The sequence below is a fragment of the Cnephaeus nilssonii genome (genome assembly GCF_951640355.1).
Source record: "Cnephaeus nilssonii genome assembly, chromosome: 6".
Taxonomy (NCBI): Eukaryota; Metazoa; Chordata; class Mammalia; order Chiroptera; family Vespertilionidae; genus Cnephaeus; species Cnephaeus nilssonii.
In genome coordinates this window covers 19059803-19080213 of record NC_137077.1, presented here as the reverse complement: position 1 = coordinate 19080213, position 20411 = coordinate 19059803, and the positions used below count along the sequence as shown (strand labels likewise).

The window sequence follows — 20411 nt, the reverse complement described above, 5'->3', positions numbered from 1 at the left end:
AACAGCTTCTTCCAAGCCACTTGGATAGCTTGCTGATTTCCAAAAAAACACCCACTGGATTATCTAAAACATGTTATTTACATATTTTAAATCAGTCATATTCTATCATATAACAGAAGTTAACTCATTTAGATGAAATCAGATAGCAGGACTCAGGTTAAAGGGCCCCTGTACTACCGTCATGGGGTACTTTTGGTACAGGAATAAAAATGAGCTCTAATGGCATGGTGGGAATATTGGAAGAAAGAAAGATGCCCTTGGCTTCACCTGCATTATCCGTCACAAGCCCTTCCTAGTAAGGCTTACACCTGGTTAATGCCCTGTTGTTAAGACACCCATTAGAGTTGGGTTCTGCTGAGTTAACATTTGCACACACCAGACAGAATGTTAACATGAGGTCAGCAGAGGATCTATTCTCACCCTGACATTAAAGGCTTAGAAGATTTTGAAAATATACAAGTTAATGTGGGTTATGAATGACTCACTCTGTTCAACATCAGCTGGGAAGAGCCCAAGACCATCTAGGGAAATCGGTCTGATTATCCATTTTTATGATTTGTTTCAAAATTATATAGGTAAGAACAGAACATATATTTTTAATTAACCAAATAAATAAACTGGTAAGGCTTTTAATTGCCTCCCTGCCTATTAGAATCAGAACTTCCTTCATTAAAATGAAATTTTAGTACAGGGGGGGAATGGCACTAGAAAAAGTGAAAAGTTAACTGTGTGGAAATAGAATGAATGCTTCCCATTCACTGATGCTCTTAAAATGGAAGATGGAAAACAAGAGGGTAATGGAAAGGTAAGTTGAGAATCTACCATATACCATGTGCAATGCTAGACTCTTTCACATCATCTTATTTCATTGAGACCTCACAACCTGAAAGATGGGTACTTTTATCCCCATTTTATGAATGAGACAGGCTAGATCCAAAAGGTTAAACTACTTTCTAAAATTCACATAGCTGGTAAGAAACAGAATCTACCAAGTCAATGCTTCTCAAAGTATGGTCCACAAATTGTTATTAGTCAGCAAAGATATTAGTCAGAAAGTAAGAATAAGGAATATAAAACTTTTATATCAATTTGATATGGCCATGACATTTTTGTTGTATTTTACCAAAGTTCTGGTCCACCATGGATGGAAAAATTTTAAATCCTGTCCTTCACAATATTGTGAGAAGCAGTACACTAGACTCTAAGCCCTATGAGGGCAGAGACTCTGTGTTGTTCACAGCGAAATCCTCAACACCTGTTCCATGCAAGATTAACTGAAATAGTGCACTGAAGTTCAAACTCAAGTCTTTTTGATTCCATAACATGTTTTGCCTCTATTAACTATAGAGCTTATCAATTGACTTGTAGATGCTTAAAATTTCCTTGAAGAAGTACTATTTAAACATGTCTATCAGGTGTCTGGGTGAGCAAATCTATGCTAATAAAAGGGTAATATGCTAATTAGACGAGACATCTTCTAGATGTCCTTCCGGACAAAGCCATAGTGGCAGGGGCCGAGGCAGAGGCAGTTAGGGGCAATCAGGCAGGCAGGCAGGCGATCAGTTAGGAGCCAGCGGTCCCAGATTGCGAAGGGATGTCTGACTGCTGGTTTAGGGATCAGGCCTAAACTGGCAGTCGGACATCCCCCGAGGGATCCCAGATTGGAGAGAGTGCAGGCTGGGCTAAGGGACCCTCCCCTCCCCCGTGCACAAATTTCGTGCACCGGGCCTCTAGTCTATAATAATAAAAGTGTAATATGCCAATTAGACCAGATGTCCTTCAGGATGACTTTCCAGATGAAGCCAGGGATGCAAGGGAAACCCGGGTCCCAGGTGCCTGCCAGTGGCTGGAGTGAAGCCAAGGTCCTGGGTGCCAGAGGGAAGTCAGTGCTAGCAGCTGGGGGAAGGCCTACTCTAGTATTGTTACAATTATTTAATGAATTACAAAAGAAAAGTTACCAATATAGTCAAGAGTTCTGTGAGAAACTATTCACAGGGCAATAGTTTCACAAAACAAATTAGTATTGTTAAGAATTATTTTAGAAAATGTTTCTAAAGCTAGATATTTTTCACACAGGAATTAGCCCTCCATGTTTCTGTTGTACCAGAGCACAAGGGAATCATTTGGTGAATGTGAATCACCAAGTGAAACCCACTTTTCATGTGTGCCTATTAAAAGGAAGACTGAAAATAGTGCTTTTTGCAGAGACATAAATGTGTGTACAGTTTGTGAGCCTACCACTTCTCAGCAATTAAGTTTACGATGATGTTAATAATTACACCATCTAAGTAAAGTTTCACTTCAATTTCTTTTTTTCATTGTTTCCCCTACCTTATCCCTTTCTTCTGTTAAGTTTTAATATCTTGCCAAAATACAATTGGAATAAAGTAATACTAAAAGCACTTTAGCTGCCAATGAGTAATGAAACTTGTACAAACCTGCAGATACAAAGGAATGCATGAGAAAAATGAACATGTAGCCAGACACATATCCTAATTGTTTCCCAACAGGTTTGTTCAAGTTGACAATTATAAAAACTAAAAATAGAATGTAAAAAGTTAGTTGTAAAAATGTCTATTTTGAGTCTCTTTTTATGAGCTTATTCAGAGAGAAGAACAGAACTGAACACTGATCATGACATTCTGTATATATTGCTAATACAAAATTCTACTGATGGCAGACTTGTGCAAATGTCCAAGAAGAAATATTATCACTTTGAAAACTATTATGAAGATAGAAAGTATAAAGACTTTGGAGATAAAGTTATAAAGGCTCTCTATTTTTCAGAAATCATTTGGGTATATCACACATTTTAGAAAATTTCTGTATTTAAAAATAAAACCATATATTAGAAAGCACATACATGTATATACATATTAGTTCAAGTATATTTAAGTTATGTTGAAAATTTTAGTGGCTAGGAAAAGATGTAAAAGAGGATAGTCTTAGACTTCAAGAAAATATTAGCAGATACTTACGATATGCAAAAGTTTTAACACATCCACAAACCTGTAAAAAACAGCAATGAAAGAGATGTTTTAAATTAGTCAATGAGGAAACAAAGAGTCTTCTGAATCATAAACTAGATACTTACACTTTTTCTGAGCTCATGATCTCCTTGGCAATATAATGGACTTTACTTTTTATTCCAGTATCTTCATCCTGTGGATAGGAGTGCATTAAGAAAGCATAAATTAACAAAAGGATAATGAAGATCAGTTTTGAACTAGTCAGATGTAAATTCAGTTCTGTTACTTACAAGTTTCTGATTAGAACACATTTCATGCTATATAACATCTCAAATGACAAACGCAGAGAATTCAGTGCAGTTATTAAACTTGACACAGGAGAAGCTGAGAGAATCAGTCACCCTCTACCATCACCAGCCCTAGATTGATGGGCTTCCCCAGGACCCCCCAGAGCCTTGGTGCAGCACAGCCATCGGTGGTTCAAAACAGAAATGACCCCAACAGTTACCACATGCACATTCTTCTTGGGGTGCACACAAGTAATGCGAGATTAGTGAGTGTCCGACAGGAATGTATAAGAGCACTTTACCCAAAGAAAAGCCACGAAGTCAAACACCTTAAGTGCAGTCTGAAAAGGGCTCTTTTTCACAGTCTACACCAAACAGGCCAACATTTCAGCCATGGCTCTCTTCAATTTACTTAAAATCCATTTTAGAAATACGCTCTTTTACTTCTGTTTTATTCTAAAGAGCTGAAATGATGCACCTGAAACTTGGATAATTTTGATAGCTAGGGTCACCCCAATAAATTCAATAAGAAGGAAACAAAAGAGTAGAAATGAAATTCTTAAAATATGTACTGCTTTGTGTGTAAATTAAATACTCTAGCAGGAAGAAAATAATGTTCACTCTGAGCAGGCAGAGGTGATTATGATTAGGAAGGAGGTCTAAATAGGTAGGGATTTAGAGTCTTGTTTTTATGTAAAAATGAAGAAAGCTGGTTTTGACTCTTAGTCATAAGAGAAAAGGAGGGGTTTCTCTCCATTTCTATTCTGGTGAAAGGTCTACACACAGCAGTCCCACCCTGAAGGGCCAACGAGAGTAAATTAGGAACAAGCAATTGTAACATTTTTTTATATTACACCTAAGGTGAAAAGTGTGACTATGGTTATTAAAAGGAAAACAAACTGGTGCTTCTGTCAAAGAAACATCAGACCTGGTTTTATTAGGAGAGACCTCCTGAATACACGCCGACATTGGCAATACCAGAACCCAGCTATTTTGTGCTGTCTAAAGTGACGTTGAGCAAGGCACTGTCACAATAAGGATAGAAAGTGACCATGACAATCCCGTAGTCAGTCACTAACAAGATGATACAGAAAAAAAAAGTGATCTCTCATCATTAAAAATTAATAATAACGGTAGCGAAGTGGTCCCCTCTTTTCTAAACTGAAATTATGGGTCATCTTAGCACATCTGTTTACCTGAGCATCACTGTGATGGGTCAAAGGACTATCTTGGTTCCTTATTTGGGGGGGAAAAAAGTTGTTTTTATCTGCTTCTAGAATTTCAGTGTCAGAACCAATATATAAAAATAGATGCAGTTTAACAATGAATGAAGCTCTTCAGAAAATTACATTTTAATGATTTTTTAAGTATGCTGATGTTCTGTAAATACATTAAAACCCTTTTATTAACTTCCTCAAAGCACTGGTGACACTTAAATGAATAAACACAAAGAGGATCCTTCAAGATTTTACAGCATGCTAAAATTTAGATTCTTTTATTACAATAACTTATATTATCATAAGTCAGTATTTTTATTTATTTTTATCCTCATCTGAGGATATGTTTCTTGATTTTTTTAACAGAGAGAGAGAGAGACAGAGAGACAGAGACAGAGAGGGAGAAAGAGAGAGAGAGAGACAGAGAGACAGACACAGAGAGAGAAACAGTGATTGGTTGCTTCCCATACACACCCCAACTGGGGATCAAACCCTCAACTTTTGGTGTACGCAATGACACTCCAACACTCAAATGAGTCACCGGGCCAGGGCAAACCTTCATTTCTAGATTCCGTTTTTACTACACTGAAAACCAGTGGATCATAAATGGTAGGTGAAGTCATAAAAGTGAATGAGATCAAACATAAAGGAATATGTAAAGTGAGAACTGGACCATGATCATGAGATCAAACATAAAGGAATATGTAAAGTGAGAACTGGACCATGACCAATCCCAAAGATGACCCACTTAAAACAGGGATTTGCCAAGATTCAAAGTTATTAGCAGAGTTGGGAAGAGAACCCATATTTTCCAATATGCAATCTAGAAATTGTTCTATTACTCCCTGAATCTCTCTTCAGTATCTTCTGGTAATCACATCCTTAAAAATATTCACAGCTGTCCCTGGCCAGTGTGACTCACTGGTTGGAGCATCAGCCCCAGCACCGAGGGTCTCAGGTTTGATTCCTGGTCAAGGGCATGTACCTGAGTTGTAGGTTGGATCCTGGCCTGGGGTCTGGCACATTTGAGAGGCTATCAATATCTCTCTCTCTCTCTCTCTCTCTCTCTCTCTCTCTCTCTCTCTCTCTCTCTCTCTCTCTCTCCTTCCCCCTACAACCCCAACATATATTTCCCCTCCTCTCTTTTCAACATTTAACCAATCCAAACATTCTGCAATATTTGGCTTAAATTTTGTGAAACAAATTGTTATATATAACAGGGTTTCCCTCCTCCTTCAGGAATAAACACTAACCTTGCAATGTATATTTGTCCCTCTGTGTTTTCATATCTTACTACTGAAGAATTCACATACAATATCAAGAAATCCTAACTCTTTCATCAGAAATACTGTTATGCAAAAAATATTCAAAGTAGTCTATAAAACAACTACTTATAAAAATAATCTCTAAAGAGTAAATAATTATTAATAAAGAGTACATTAATAGTCCAGTCTAATTAAACTAGAACAGCAATTTTCAACCTTTTTTCATCTCATGGCACACATAACTAATTACTAAAATTCTGCAGCACACCAAAAAATATATTTTTTGCTGATCTGGAAAACAAAAGGAATACTTTTTTAAAAAGTGTAATTTTGATTCATTCACACCAGATAGCTATTGCTGTTGCCTTTTTTTTTTTTTTAATTTAACAATTTAAGGAAAAAGAGGTCAGTGCCCCTGATTAAATAGGCAGGTATTGCATGTTTTAAAAATTATTGCCCTGGCCAGTATCGCCCAGTATCGTATTGTCCCGTACACAAAAAGGTGGTGGGTTTGATTCCATTCAGGGCACATACCCAGGTTGTCGTTTCAACCCCTGGTTGGGGTACCTACCAAAGGCAACCAATTAATGTTTCTCCCTCTCTCTCTCTTTTCCCATCCTGTCTCTTAAAAAAACACACAATTCTTGAGGCACACTGGTTGAAAATTGCTGGCAGAGAATATTTTCCTTTATCTTGTTACTTAGCTCCCAAACTCTCTTTAAAGGGACAATTATATAACTTTGACCTCTATCCCCATTATTATTCCTCTTTCTAGGGCAGGTTGTTGAATAATTGAGACTAACAAGTTGAATAAGTACTGTTCAACTGAGCAAGATAGGCATAAAATACTCAACTCCATTCACTCACCTTTTTATTTATTTACTTTTAAAAATATGTTTTTGTTGATTTTATCAAATATATTTTATTGATTTCAGAGAGAGAGAGAGAGATAGAAACATCAAAGATGAGAGAGAATCACTGATTGGCTGCCTCCTGCACACCCCCTACTGGGGATCGAGCCCACAACCTGGGCATGTGCCCTTGACCGGAATCAAACCTGGGACCCTTCAGTCGCAGACTGACATTCTATCCAATGAGCCAAACCAGCTAGTGCTGCTTTTATCGATTTTAGAGAGAAAGGAAAGGAGAGGGAGAGAGAGAGAAACACTGATCGGCTGCCTCCCGTAAGTACCCTAAGTGGGGATCAAACCTGCAACCTGGGTATGTGCCCTGACCGGGGATCGAACTGGTGGCCTTTCATGCATGGGACGACACCCAACCTACTAGCCACATCGGCCAGGGCATTCACTCACAGTTTTTTTATACAGAGCTAACATTCCTCAGGGAAAAGTTGTAAACACAGCCTGATCTTGCAGACTACATTATCAAACATGCACTAATAACCTGACTACCTACACACACACACACACACACACACACACACACACACTCACACATGGATAATTATTTTGAAAAATACTGTAGCAAATCAATGCTTTTCTAACTATTATAATAGGTTTCTCTATGTTATCTGTAGCTAGAAAGTTTAATATTTATAAAATGCAATATATCCTTTTAAAAATAAAGTCAAAAGAAATGCATTAAAAATGAAAAAGAGAAACCTAAACCATTGAAAGAACTGAATTCTTGACTCTGCATTCTCCATTTTGAAAGGCTATAAGGCCCCTTACAGGTCAAGAGGTGGTTTTAGCACTATCTATGCAGAAACTAGGTACACTATAGATGCTGGAGCATACCTAAAATGTGTACCAGCTTTAGACAAAAATTTCAAGTAAGTATCCTTTATTTTTGGCATCTACCTTATATTTCCTTTCCTCTTTTTATTACCCTCCTTTTGGTACATCTGTAACTCTAAACTTTTTTTATTTTCCTCTTCAAAACCCTGCTCTGACAGGGCCTGTGTTAGAGAAAACTGTGAAGAGTGACTCCATAGTAATAAATATGTTATTCCCAGGCAGATATCGTGCTTCTGTTATAGCAGGGGACGCAATACTTTAACTTAGAAAAACAACTATGGGAGGCCTGACATTCCTCATCAGAAAGATGAGTGTTAAATTTTCAACTTTAAAATCCTAAGATCTAATCATTAAGTATCTCAGATCTCAGATGTGGTATGGCAAGTCCATGAGATAGGGGTTGGTGGCGATCCAGAAGCAGCACTGGGGCTGTTGGCTATGGAGTATGTTTTTCTTTTCTAGAAAGAAACAAGACTGTAAACATTGGGGGTGGGGAACATGGTGGGTATTGGCATGAAGACAGACATGTAGATCAATGGGAAAAAATTGAGAAGTATACCATTATATTTATGGTCAATGAATTTTTGACAAAGTTGTCAAGGCAAATCAATGGAAGAAAGGATAGTTTTTCCAACAAATGGTTGAGAATTACTGGAACAAGTGGACATCCACAAGCAAAAAGATAAATTAGTCCTCTACTTGGCACCATTTATAAAACTTAACAAAAATCTATCATGGACTTAAATGTTAAGAGCTAAAACAGTAACTCTTCTAGAAGTAAATACTGAAGTAAATCTTTGTGACTTTGGTTTAGGCCAGTGGTCGGCAAACTCATTAGTCAACAGAGCCAAATATCAACAGTACAACGATTGAAATTTCTTTTGAGAGCCAAATTTTTTAAACTTAAACTTTTTCTAACGCCACTTCTTCAAAATAGACTCGCCCAGGCCGTGGTATTTTGTGGAAGAGCCACACTCAAGGGGCCAAAGAGCCGCATGTGGCTCTCGAGCCGCAGTTTGCTGACCACAGGTTTAGGCTAACAGCTCTTAGATATGCCAAAATCACGATCCATTTAAAAATTCATAAAATTAACTTCATAAAAAAAAATTTAACTTCGTAAGTTTAAAACTGTTATTTTTCAAAAAATACCATCTATAATAATAAAAGCATAATATGCTAATTAGACCGGAGGTTCTTCCAGAGGAAGCTGGGCCGGAGGGAAGCCCGAGTCCAGAGTGCCTGCCTGTGGACGGAGGGAAGCCCGGATCCCGGGTGCCAGAGGGAAGCCGGTGCCGGCAGCCCAGCCGGGGGAAGGAAGGCCTACTCTTGCACGAATTTCGTGCATCGGGCCTGTAGTAAGGAAAATAAAAGATAACCACAGGGGAGGAGGAAATATTTGCAAATCATGATTCTGTATCCAGAAACATAAAAAACTTATAATACAACTCAGTTAAAAATGAGTAAAAAATATGAATAGACATTTCACTAAAAAAGATGTAACAGTAGCCAATAAGTATATGAAAAGATGTTCAACATAATTGGTCATCAGGGAAATACAAATTAAAGCCACATCAAGACAGCACTCACATCCACAGAATGGTGACAATAAAAAAAAACACACAGAAATAAAGCCACTAATGGTGAAGATGTGGAGAAACTAGAACCTTTTATACATTGCTGGTGGTTATGGTAGCCCTTGGTCATATATTATGATTTGGTGGTTTAGCTGTCTCCTAATATCACTAAAGGCAGAATTTGTATTTCTTGTCTTCCTTGTTATTCTGAGATAATTTCTAAGAGGCAGGAGTCAGGACCATCTTTTCTACATCATTTTAAATCTAAACTTAGTAACTATCATTTGATAGCAAGGTTAGCAGGAGAAAACAGCTCCATGTCAGCTGATTCACAGCTCTACAGCTAAGTCTGAAAACATGAGTGATCATTAGAACCAGGCAGTGCTTAAATGTCAGATTCCCAGCTAACTTCCAAATTCTCATTCTGTAGGTCTGAGATGGGACATGAAAGTGGGTGTCACAAGAGGGAATGAAAGATAAGTAAGAAATAGCCCTAGCCTTCAAGTAGTGAATAATGGGAGCAAACCAAATATACAAGTAACTATCTATAAGGACAACACTGAAACATGCTGGTATCTTTTGTATTTGTTTTTTTTAATATATTTTTATTGATTTCAGAGATGGAGAGAGAGAGAGAGAGAGAGAGAGAGAGAGAGAGAGAGAGAGAGAGAGAATGAATGAATGAGAGAATCATTGATTGGCTGCCTCCTGCAGGCCCCACACTGGGGATCGAGCCCACAACCTGGGCATGTGCCCTTGACCAGAATCGAACCTGGGACCCTTCAGTCTGCAAGCTGATGCTCTATCCACTGAGCCAAACCAGATAGGGCCATGCTGACATCTTGAAGAAGAGAAAGAAAATAATCAGGCAGCAGTGTGTAATTCAGGAAAGGATTTACAAAACATGAAGTATGTGATTACCTACAGTCACTTTTTAAATAAGCTATCAAGTACCTGCATGCTAGATATTACAGACTCATCAAAGCCAGAAACCTGGACTCCTCCACCTTCTATGACTAGAACTGAGCCGAAGGACATTTCCTCTCCCACAATATTGCCTCCTTATTTATTGCCTACACAGTCACCTAAGTGGTTTCCTTGGCTCTAGATTTACTCCACTGCAATCCATTCTCTACACTGCCACCAGAGCAATAGTTCTAAAATGCAAATATAATCATATTAGTTCTCAGGTCAAATCATATCAACAGCTCCCTACCACCTATGGGCAACAAAGACCAACTTTTCTTTTGTCATGCACATAAGACACATCACAATGTATCTAGTTATCTTCATTAGTCTCATTCCTACCCCTCCACACTGTGTTCTCTCAACTCCATCCAAATTGGAACCACCATGCAACTCCAAGTGTGCTCTGTCCCCACAAGTCCATCCCTTTATACCTTTCCTCCCCCTTTCCTCACCTCCCCCTCTCCACAAAGTGTGCTCTGTCCCCACATGTCCATCCCTTTACACCTTTCCTTCTCCTTTCCTCACCTCCCCCTCTCCACAAAGTGTGCTCTGTCCCCACAAGTCCATCCCTTTACACCTTTCCTTCCCCTTTCCTCACCTCCCCCTCTCCACAAAGATTTCAGGCAGTCATATTCCAACTCATCCTTTATGATTGCATTCCGAAAATGTAAACTCAAGCATGTAAAAACTATAGGGGGTAATTCTAAAATTCTAGAAGTCTATGTATTCTATTGTCTATTTTACCTTTTAAAGTAGGAAAACTACAGAGCTAAAAAGAAGATAGTAACTACTGGAAAATGACTCAATGGAAATAATCCTTTTCAAAGAAGACAAAGACAGATAAAACAAACCAAAATAAAAAAGCTCTATACTATCTTCAACTCGTAAGAACAATGCTGATTCTGACCCAACTCAAATAATGATGGAGAAATACATCCCACTAAAAAAAAACCCTCAAGAGAAGCCATATTTGGCATCTCAACTTTTCAGTTAATGAAAGCCCTCACTTAAATGACATTGCATTTCAAAGCACATTGCCTATGCAATAGTAACTCCATCTCCCAGAAGAAGTGCACTGCTGTGGAAGTTGAAACATTAGCCACAAATGAAATTATTTTGTCAAGGTCAAAAATAAGTCATACAAATTCCCAAACAGCCTTTGATCTGAAAACGAGTTTTTATGTTCCTATCTCTTGATAATAGCCCAGCTTTGCAAATTCTGAAATGTGTTCTCTCTTTTCATATTGTTCACTGCAAATAAAGTTTGGTGTAATTTATCCATTACTTTTTAATAGAATTTTTAAAAGGCCTCTGCTAAAAAGAGTATAATTAGGCAGTGGTGGGTAATTCAGGAAAAGATTCTACTAAAAACAAAAAACAACCAGACAGACCTGCCTGAGCAACATGTCTACATTATTAAGGTATGCCAAAAATGAGGTGACACCATGACTAACTTCTAAAGGACAAAGTTCTCTTAGGTTTTCACCCTTCTCTTCAGGAAGATATGTATCCTATGAGCTGTTATAAGAAATGTGAAAAGGAAATAGGCAGAGAAATCAATATGCAGGAAAGGGGAACAGTGGTTAATATTCCAACCAGAATGAAGAATAATGAATAGATCCCAGTTTGAAACAACCTCTGGCAATCACTAATGTACTTTCTGTCCCTATGTATATGCCTATTCTGGATATTTCATATAAGTGGAATCATACAACATGTGATTTTTTGTGACTGACTTCTTTCACTTAGCCTGTTTTTAAGGTTCATACATGTTGTAGCAGGTATGAGCACATTTTTTATTGCTGAATAATATTCCATTCATCAGTCTGATGGATCCATTTATCAGTAAATGAACACTTGAATTCTTCCCACTTTTGAGCTATCATGAATAATGCTCCTATGAACATTCCTGCACAAGTTTTTGTGTGGCCATATGTTTTCATTTGTCATGAGAATACATCCAGGAGTAGAAGTGCTGGGTTACATGGTAACTGTATATTTAACCTTTTGAGGAACTACTAGACTGTGTTCCAAAGTGGCTGTACTATTTGACTTTGTTACTAGCTAGGTACAAGGGTTCCAATTTCTCCACATCCTCACCAACATTTTGTTATTGTCTTTTTAATTTTATAATCATCCTAGTAGGTGTGAAGTGGTAACTCACTGAGGTTTTGCCTAGCATTGGCTAAAATCCTAGATGGCTAAGGATGTTTAGCATCTTATTATGGCCATCTGTATATCTTCTTTGGAGAAATGTTTATTCAGATCCTTAGCCCATTTTAAATTGGGTCTTTTTTTTTTTTATTGTGGAGTTCTAAGAGTTCTTTATACTGTATATTCTGTATACAATTACTTTACTAGAGATATTTACTAATACAAGGTATGATAAAAGTAGGTTTACAGGTTGTTCGTATGGAAAATAATGTAAAAATTAATTGAAAAATAATTCAAGAATAAACTCCGTGTTTTGCGTATTCACAACAAACTTACTTTTGCCCTACCCTGTACTTTCTCATATTCTGTGGGTTGACTTTTCATTTTCTTGATGGTACTGTGTACAGCATCAAATATTTTTTTGGTTTGTTTTTTTAATCCTCACACAAAGATACTTTCTCCACTGATTTTTAGAAAGAGTGGAAGTGGGGTGAGAGAGACAGAGAGAGAGAAACATCTGTGTGAGAGAGATACATCAATTGCTGTCTCCCGCACGTGCCCCAACCAGCACTCAGGATCAAGCCTGCAACTGAGGTACCTGCCTTGACCAGAATCAAACCTGCTGTCCTTCATCCTTAGGCTGACACTCTAACCATTGAGCAACTGGCTAGAACCCACCAAAGCTTTTAATTTTGATAAAGTCCAATTTATCTATGCTTTCCTCTTATCACTTATACTTTTGTTATAGCTAAGAAGTCTTGGCCTAACATAAGGGCATGAAGAGTTATTACTATATTTTCTTCTATTGTTTTTTCTAAGAGTTTTATACTTTCAGCTCTGACATTGAGGTCTATTATGATCCATTTTGAGTTAATTTTTGTGTATGGTAAGAGGAAAGGGTCTAACTTCATTCTTCTGCATGTGGTTAACCAGTAATTCCAGTACTGTTTATTACACCTTGATTTCTTTAACTATACATTTTGACCTTTTACATTACATAAATTTTTTTGTCACCTGAAATTCATTGTGAAATTATATTGATGTAAATAAACTAACTGACTTTTAAAAATTATATGACCGCCGAAACCGGTTTGGCTCAGTGGATAGAGCGTCGGCCTGCGGACTGAAAGGTCCCAGGTTCGATACCGGTCAAGGGCATGTACCCTGGTTGCGGGCACATCCCCAGTGGGGGGTGTGCAGGAGGCAGCTGATCCGATGTTTCTCTTTCATCGATGTTTCTAACTCTCTATCCCTCTCCCTTCCTCTCTGTAAAATATCAATGAAATACATTTTTTTAAAAAAAATTATTTGACCAAGCTCATATAGCTGGTAAGTGGCAGAGCTAGGACTGCCAAATTTCATGTTTTTCTGTCAGAACACAATACTACCTTTCATGTAAACATGTTTCAGATTTACTGATCCAAGATAAGAAAAGGCAACTTTGAAATGATATATATTTATTGAGTATATTTGATATGCATTTATTGGATATATTTACCCAATATACATTTATTTGGTTATATAAAGCTTGATTTCAGATACCTTTTTGCTTATCCTAATATATAAAGAGCCAGGGTCCGTAACGTCCAAAACAACCGAACGGATGACCAAACACCAGGCTGCGTGCACAGCAGGCTTGGGTGGGCGGGGACTAGCAAGCAGGCTAAACTGCTGACCTCTTGGTCCCTCTTGGGTCGCGGGCACCGTGGCGACCCAGCTCTGACTGCTGCTGCCAAGGCGGGTGTGATGCGATTGGTCGGGGGGGCTGCCATTGCCCCACGATCGCCCTGCAGAGGGAGGCCCAGGCTACCCGGCCGGCGGCGGTGGGCGGGGCCTCCCTCTGCAGGGCAATCAATCCCGGGGCTCCCGGATTGCGAGAGGGCACAGGCCAGGCTGAAGGACCACCCCCCCAGGCACGAATTTCATGCACCGGGCCTCTAGTTTTCATATAAGCCAATAATAATAGCTAAAATCTATTGAGTATTCACTTTGTTTCAGATTCTGTTTTAAAATGTGTATAATCATGTAATCATCACAACAATATTAGAAAATAAGGACAAGTGTCCACTCTATTCCCTCATCTTGTTACAGATAAGGAAAAAGAAGACACAAAAGTTAAGTAAATTGCTGAAGAACACAGAGTTGGTAAGTGGGAAGAACCCAGGCAATCTGGCTCCAAAGACTATGTTCTTCTAAACCACTGTGAAAGCAAATTACTTAAAAGAAAACCATTCACCAGGCTATGCTTAGGTGGATCAATAACTGCCTAGAAAGGAAGAGTTAGTCTCTTTTATTATGGCCATTGCTGTCTCAGATGAAGAGACAGACAGTAGGCTCATCAGAGTAGTTGATGATTCTACAGGAAGGAAATTATTAATACGCTAGCATCAGGTGAAAAAGTACTAAATGTCCACGATTAACTGAAGAAATAATGTCGTGTTAAAAACAGAGAAAGATTTAACAGAGATAATGCATGTGGCACAACTAAAGACAAAAACACAGTAATATAAAGGAAGGGAAGGGATAGGCAGGCATGATTACTAGTACAAAGTAAGGAACCCTGGAAATCTCCAGTGACTACAAAACGAAAGTCAACCAGGCAATGTTATGACAGGATGTATTGGGAAGATGCATAACACAAAAAGGTTAGAGATTAATCCTTCCTTTTTACCAGGTATCAGTGAGATCCCTAGTAGAATGTGGAAACCAATTTTGGTCACTGTATTTAGTAAGGGGAGAAATTGCGAAGTGTTTGATTTGAGCAAGAGAAACAAATAAACAAAATGATTTAAAAACAACAACAGCAGTATTTGTTAGGGAAAGAAAGAATTTGCAGTGTATTATAAAGAGTAAAGGTTGCTGTAATTACACTCCTTAGAGAGGAAGACCCTGTGAAACTCTTCCCCAAACTCTGCAGTTTTGACTCCTGCCAGTCATTTACATCTCAGTTAAATGTCACTTTTATTAAAGTCTTTTACCCTAAGTAGCCTCCTCAGTTTCTAGCACATCACTCTGTTTATACCCTTCAGAGCATGAAATAGTCTGAAGTTCTTACCGTTCACGCATTTTTGGTCCCTCTTGCCCCATTAGTATGTAAGCTCTTCAAGAGCAGGGACCATGGGCTCTGCTTTATGTCTAGAACATACTAACAGTATGTAGGACTTTGTATATATCTAAATAATTGTTGAACCTACATCTGTGAAGAAGCTACAAGAAAAATTAGCTTTTAAATTCGAGCAAGACGGACACCAATAAAACAGAGGAGGAATTACTTGATAGTCAAACTAAATCCCACACCGCTGAGCAATTGCAGTAGGGATTAAGAACAGTTATTCATCTATCTTAGGTGTCTTAGAAATTCACCTGCCTCGGGTTAAGTAATTTCTAGTGGTTACTCCCAACTCCATGATTCAATACTTTACAGCACAAAAATGAAGTCTTGCAAAAAATAAATAACCATTGAGTTCTAACCAGGTACTGGACAGTGTTCTAAGACTTTACATACATCAAATCATTTAGTCCTCACAATTCTATGAGATAAGAATAATTCTCATCCTCATAAAATAGGATGCTTCAGCCTACAATAGGTTAAATAATTTGCCCATGTGCACTTGAAAAAAATCTATGTTCTGCTGCTCTGGGGTGAAATGCTCAAAAATATCAACTGAATCCATCTAGTCTAATGTGGCATATTTAAGGCCAGTTTCCTTGTTAATTTTCAGTCTGGAAGATCTATCTATTGATGTCAATGATGTATTAAAGTCTCCTACTGTCAATCTTTCCCTCTATGTCCATCAATATTTCCTTTATATAGTTAGGTGTTTCTATATTGGCTGCATAATTTTTTTTTAAAATATATTTTATTGATTGTCTACAGAGAGGAAGAGAGAGGGATAGAGAGCTAGAAACATCGATGATAGAGAAACATCGATCAGCTGCCTCCTGCACAACCCCTACTGGGGATGTGCCCGCAACCGAGGCACATGCCCTCGACCGGAATCGAACCCAGGACCCTTCAGTCCGCAGGCCGACGCTCTATCCACTGAGCCAAACCGGTTTCGGCTGCATAATTGTTTTTAAAAGTTATATACTCTTATTGGATTGATCCCTTTATCATTATGTAATGTCCCCCTTTGTCTCTCTTACAATTTTTGTTTTAAAGTCTATTTTATGTGATATAAGTATTGCTACCCCAGCCTTTTTTTCGTTTCCATTTGCATGAAATATCTTTTTCCGTCGCTTTACTTTCAGTCTATGTGCATCTTGTAATCTGTAGTGGGTCTCTTATAGGCAGCATATGTATGGATCTTATTTTCTTATCTATTCAGCCACCCTATGGTGTTTTAAGTTTTATTGATTTTTTATTGTTATGGGTGCTTTTACTGAAATGGTGACTTTCCTGTGATTTCTGACCACCCTATGTCTTTTGATTGGAGCATTTAATTCATTTACATTTAAAGTGGTTATTGATAGGATGTAGTTATTGTCATTTATTATTTATATTTATGTCCCCCCCCCTTTTTTTTTTTAAAGAAGTCCTTTGAACATTCCTTGTAATACTAATTTGGTTGTGATGAACTCCTCTAGATTTTTCTTGTCTGGGAAGCTCTTTATTCTCTACTTCAATTTTTTTTTTTTATAATGCAAAAACAGATTTATTTGTACACACACCAATGATGGGTAGCAGTCTTCTGTCAAATGGAGAAGGTTAAGATTCTTAAGGAGCTGATTTTGGCACCTACTACAATGGGAAGACTTGCTTTGTTGCCTTCAGATGTCAGGTCTGTTCACCTAACACTTCAGCAGGCTTTTTAAATGGTCTTCCTCCTCCTGGGCCTGATTTTCTAATTCCTTGATATACAAGCTGGCATTGCAGTTATTTGTGTTGTTCCTCTGTTTATCCAGGTACGTTTCCATGAAACATAAGACAATAGATGCATTGTTGACAGAAGCTGTGGTCTTCAGGTCTAGCAGGAGCTTGGTTAACTGGTTCTCCAACTCCAGAGCTTGAATGCCGGTTCCCCAGTTATCTATCTCAGGCCTCTCAATCACCGGAAGGCATGTCTTCTTAGATGTCTTAGAAATCGCTTTCCATGTTCCCTCTTCACCTCAGCTTGGTTTTCAAAGAATGTGGCAAAGGGAGGTTCTTCTGGGCTTTCAATATAGTAACAGCCCACAGATAAAAAAGCATCAGTGATGTGCAGCTCATAGATGTCACGTGATCAATAACAACCCTATACTCTTCAGAGAGGGGGTGCTTGGCTGCCATCTCAGCTTTAGAGAACATCAGGTATAAACAGTGCTCTGCTTCAATTTTAACATCATTTTTTTTTCCATTTTGAATGATCCTTGTGAGCAATCTATAGACCAGAACCCTGGGGAGAATTAGGGCAGAAGATCTCTCCTTCAATTTTAATTCATACCCTGCTGGGTACAGTAGTCTTGGTTCTAGGTCTTTTATCACTATCACTTTAAATATTTTGTGTCAAGCCCTCTGGACTAAAAAGTTACTGTTGGAAATCAGCTGACAATCTTATGGGAGATCCCCTGTAGTTAACTAACTGTCTTTCTCTTGCTCCTTTTAAGATTCTCTCTTTGTTTTTAACCTTTGCCATTTTAATTATGATGTGTCTTTGTGTGTGCCTCTTTGGGTTCATCTTGATTGGGACTCTTTATGTTTCCAGGACAAGTATGTCTATTTCCTTCCCCAGGTTAGGGAAATTTTCAGTCCTTAGTTTTTCAAATAGGTAGGTTCTCAATCATTTGCTCTTTCTCTTCTCCTCTGGTACCCCTTTGATGCAAATATCTGTGTGCTTGATGTTATCCCAGAGGTCCCTTAAACTATCCACATTTTTAAAAATTATTTTTTCTTTTCCCGGTCTGAATGGGTGTTTTTCTGCTACTTTATCTTCCAAATCGCTGATTCGATCTTCTGCTTCTCCTAATCTATTGTGTATTCCCTCTAATATATTTTTCTTCATTTTAGTTATTGTATTCGTCATTTCTGGGATGAAATGTTCAAAAATATCAATTTTATGGTTTCTATGTCCTTTTTTATGCTTACTATCTCCTTGTTGACGTTCTCACTAAGTTCCTTGAACATCCTTATAACCAGTGTTTTTAACTCTGTATCTGGTAGACTGCTTGCCTCCATTTCATTTAGTTCTTTCTTGGGAGATTTCTCCTGTTCTTTCATTGGGGAAATGTTTCTTTGCTTCCCCATTGTGGCTGCCTCTCTGTGTTTGTTTCTATGTATTATATAGATCTGTTGCATCTCCCAGTCTTGACAGGGTGGCCTTATGTAGTAGGTGTCCTGTGGGGTCCAGTGGAGTGGTCTTCCTGATTACCTGAGCCGGGTCCTCCAGGAGTGTCCCTGTGTGGGTTGTGCATACACTCCTGTTGTAGTTGAGACTTCATTGTTGTTGGGACGTCAGTGGGTGAAATTGACTCTCAGGTTGTGTCTGTAAGTACTGGACACAACCACAGCTTACAAGCTGCTCTGTGGGGGCTGATCCCATACAGTGGGATTCACCCCAGTGGGTTTGGATGCCTGGCAATATTACCGTTTGGGTGTGCCTCTTTTGAAACTAATTGGGTGGTGCCCTGTTGTGGTCTGAAGCCGGTCACTGGGTATGTTGGTTCTATAGCCTCTGGGGGACTCCGGTGCAGGTCAATGTCAGACACTGACTGTGACCAGCCCAGGACTACCTATTAGGAGCTACAAAGCAATCTGCAGTTGGTAGCCACGTGTGCCGGGTCCAGATGCATGTGTGTGTGAGGCCACGCTGTGATCCAAGTCCAGCAGCCACCTGTACTGGGCTTGGGGCAGTAAATAAAAGGCCCAAGGCATCCTGAGATGTGCTGCTGGCTGCCTATTAAGGCTCAGCCACTGAAAAAAACCTCAGTCAGTACAAGAGCTATCTGTGGCAGGGCATCAGGGAGTCACCAGGGTTAGTGAGTAGTGTTTACCAGGTTAATCCAGATTCATATTTGGCACCAGTGCTGAGCCTCAGGCCACTCAATGAAAGCCTCAGGGTACACTGAGGCCAGGGCCTCAGGGAGTCATCAGGATGGAGCTAGTAGAATTCACCAGGCTAATGCATAATCCAGGTGGGCCACATGGGGAAATGGCTCAATACAGGGACAATGGTAGCCTTCCCTCCAGCCCTTGCCCTGAAGTGACATAACTCAGTTGCTCCCTATATGTCTCTGGCATGAATCCCCCACACCGGCTTGACCAGAATTCCCAGGCTGGTTGCCAAGGAAAGAGCCTGGGGCCATGCATGAGTTGGGTGGGGCAGGGTCTCAATAGAGCTAGTGAAGTTCACCAGACTAAAGCAGGTTCGGGTTTGTCTGGGAGGAGGGGAAGGGGAGTGCTCAACACAGGAGAGATGATGCCTGAATAAAGGGACAATGGCCATCTCCCAGCACTCACCCTGAAAACACACAGCTCAGTTTCTTCTTGTATGTCTCTGGTGCCCCCGAGTCACTGTCCCAACACCAGAGCCCAATGTGAGTGCCTGTGACCAGACTTTGTGTGCGGGCCCTTTAAGAGGACGCCTGGGTTTCCAGCAACTTTTTGTCTCACCAGGACTGACAGACAGAAATCTCTGCTGATTTTCACAACCAGATGTTATGTGGGCTACTCCTAGAAGAAATTAAATTAGAAAAATGTTTTATAAATTTTAAGAAAACTAGGGATTTTGTGTCTATCACACTGATAAATGTTACTTCTGAGTGTCATGAGAGATCAACAAACACAATTAAATACCAACATCTACCTGTTTATCTCCCAGCAGGTCAGGCTCCCCTTTGCTAGAATCAGAGCTGACATCGTCTTCATCAGAACTGTTGATGACTTCCTCTTCATCTGAAGGAAGGTCACCAAGACCAAGGTCCACATCACTGTGTACCTCCTGGGATGCTCCACAACTGTTTCAATAGAAAGTGCAGCATTAGTCACCTTTAAAAACAAGTACTACTGCCAAAACCAAACAAAATCAACCATCTTATTCATGTGATATAAACAAGGTATATCTAAGGGGTGTAGAGAGATGGAAATAGCCAGATCAATCAAACTTCCCCTTCCCTTTTCCCATTCCAGCTGTTAAAAACACATATTAAAAAGAAAACACATTCATTTTTATTTTTATTTTAAAATAATCATCTTGGAAAACATGTATTTTCATGATCAGAGGTGAATGAGAAACAAGTTTCCC

The 20411-nt window shown here is 39.0% G+C and overlaps 1 protein-coding gene across 1 annotated transcript in view; it reads right to left on the bottom strand.

The window, feature by feature from the left end:
- The window catches only part of FGD6 (FYVE, RhoGEF and PH domain containing 6), a 125517-nt gene that overhangs the window by 56495 nt on the left and 48611 nt on the right, over positions 1 to 20411 (bottom strand). The window contains exons 4-6 of the mRNA XM_079775508.1: positions 19974 to 20124; positions 3095 to 3162; positions 2979 to 3009 (exon numbers count right to left, since the gene is read on the bottom strand). Of these exons, the coding sequence (XP_079631634.1) occupies positions 2979 to 3009; positions 3095 to 3162; positions 19974 to 20124 (250 nt within the window). The remainder of the gene's footprint in view (positions 1 to 2978; positions 3010 to 3094; positions 3163 to 19973; positions 20125 to 20411) is intronic.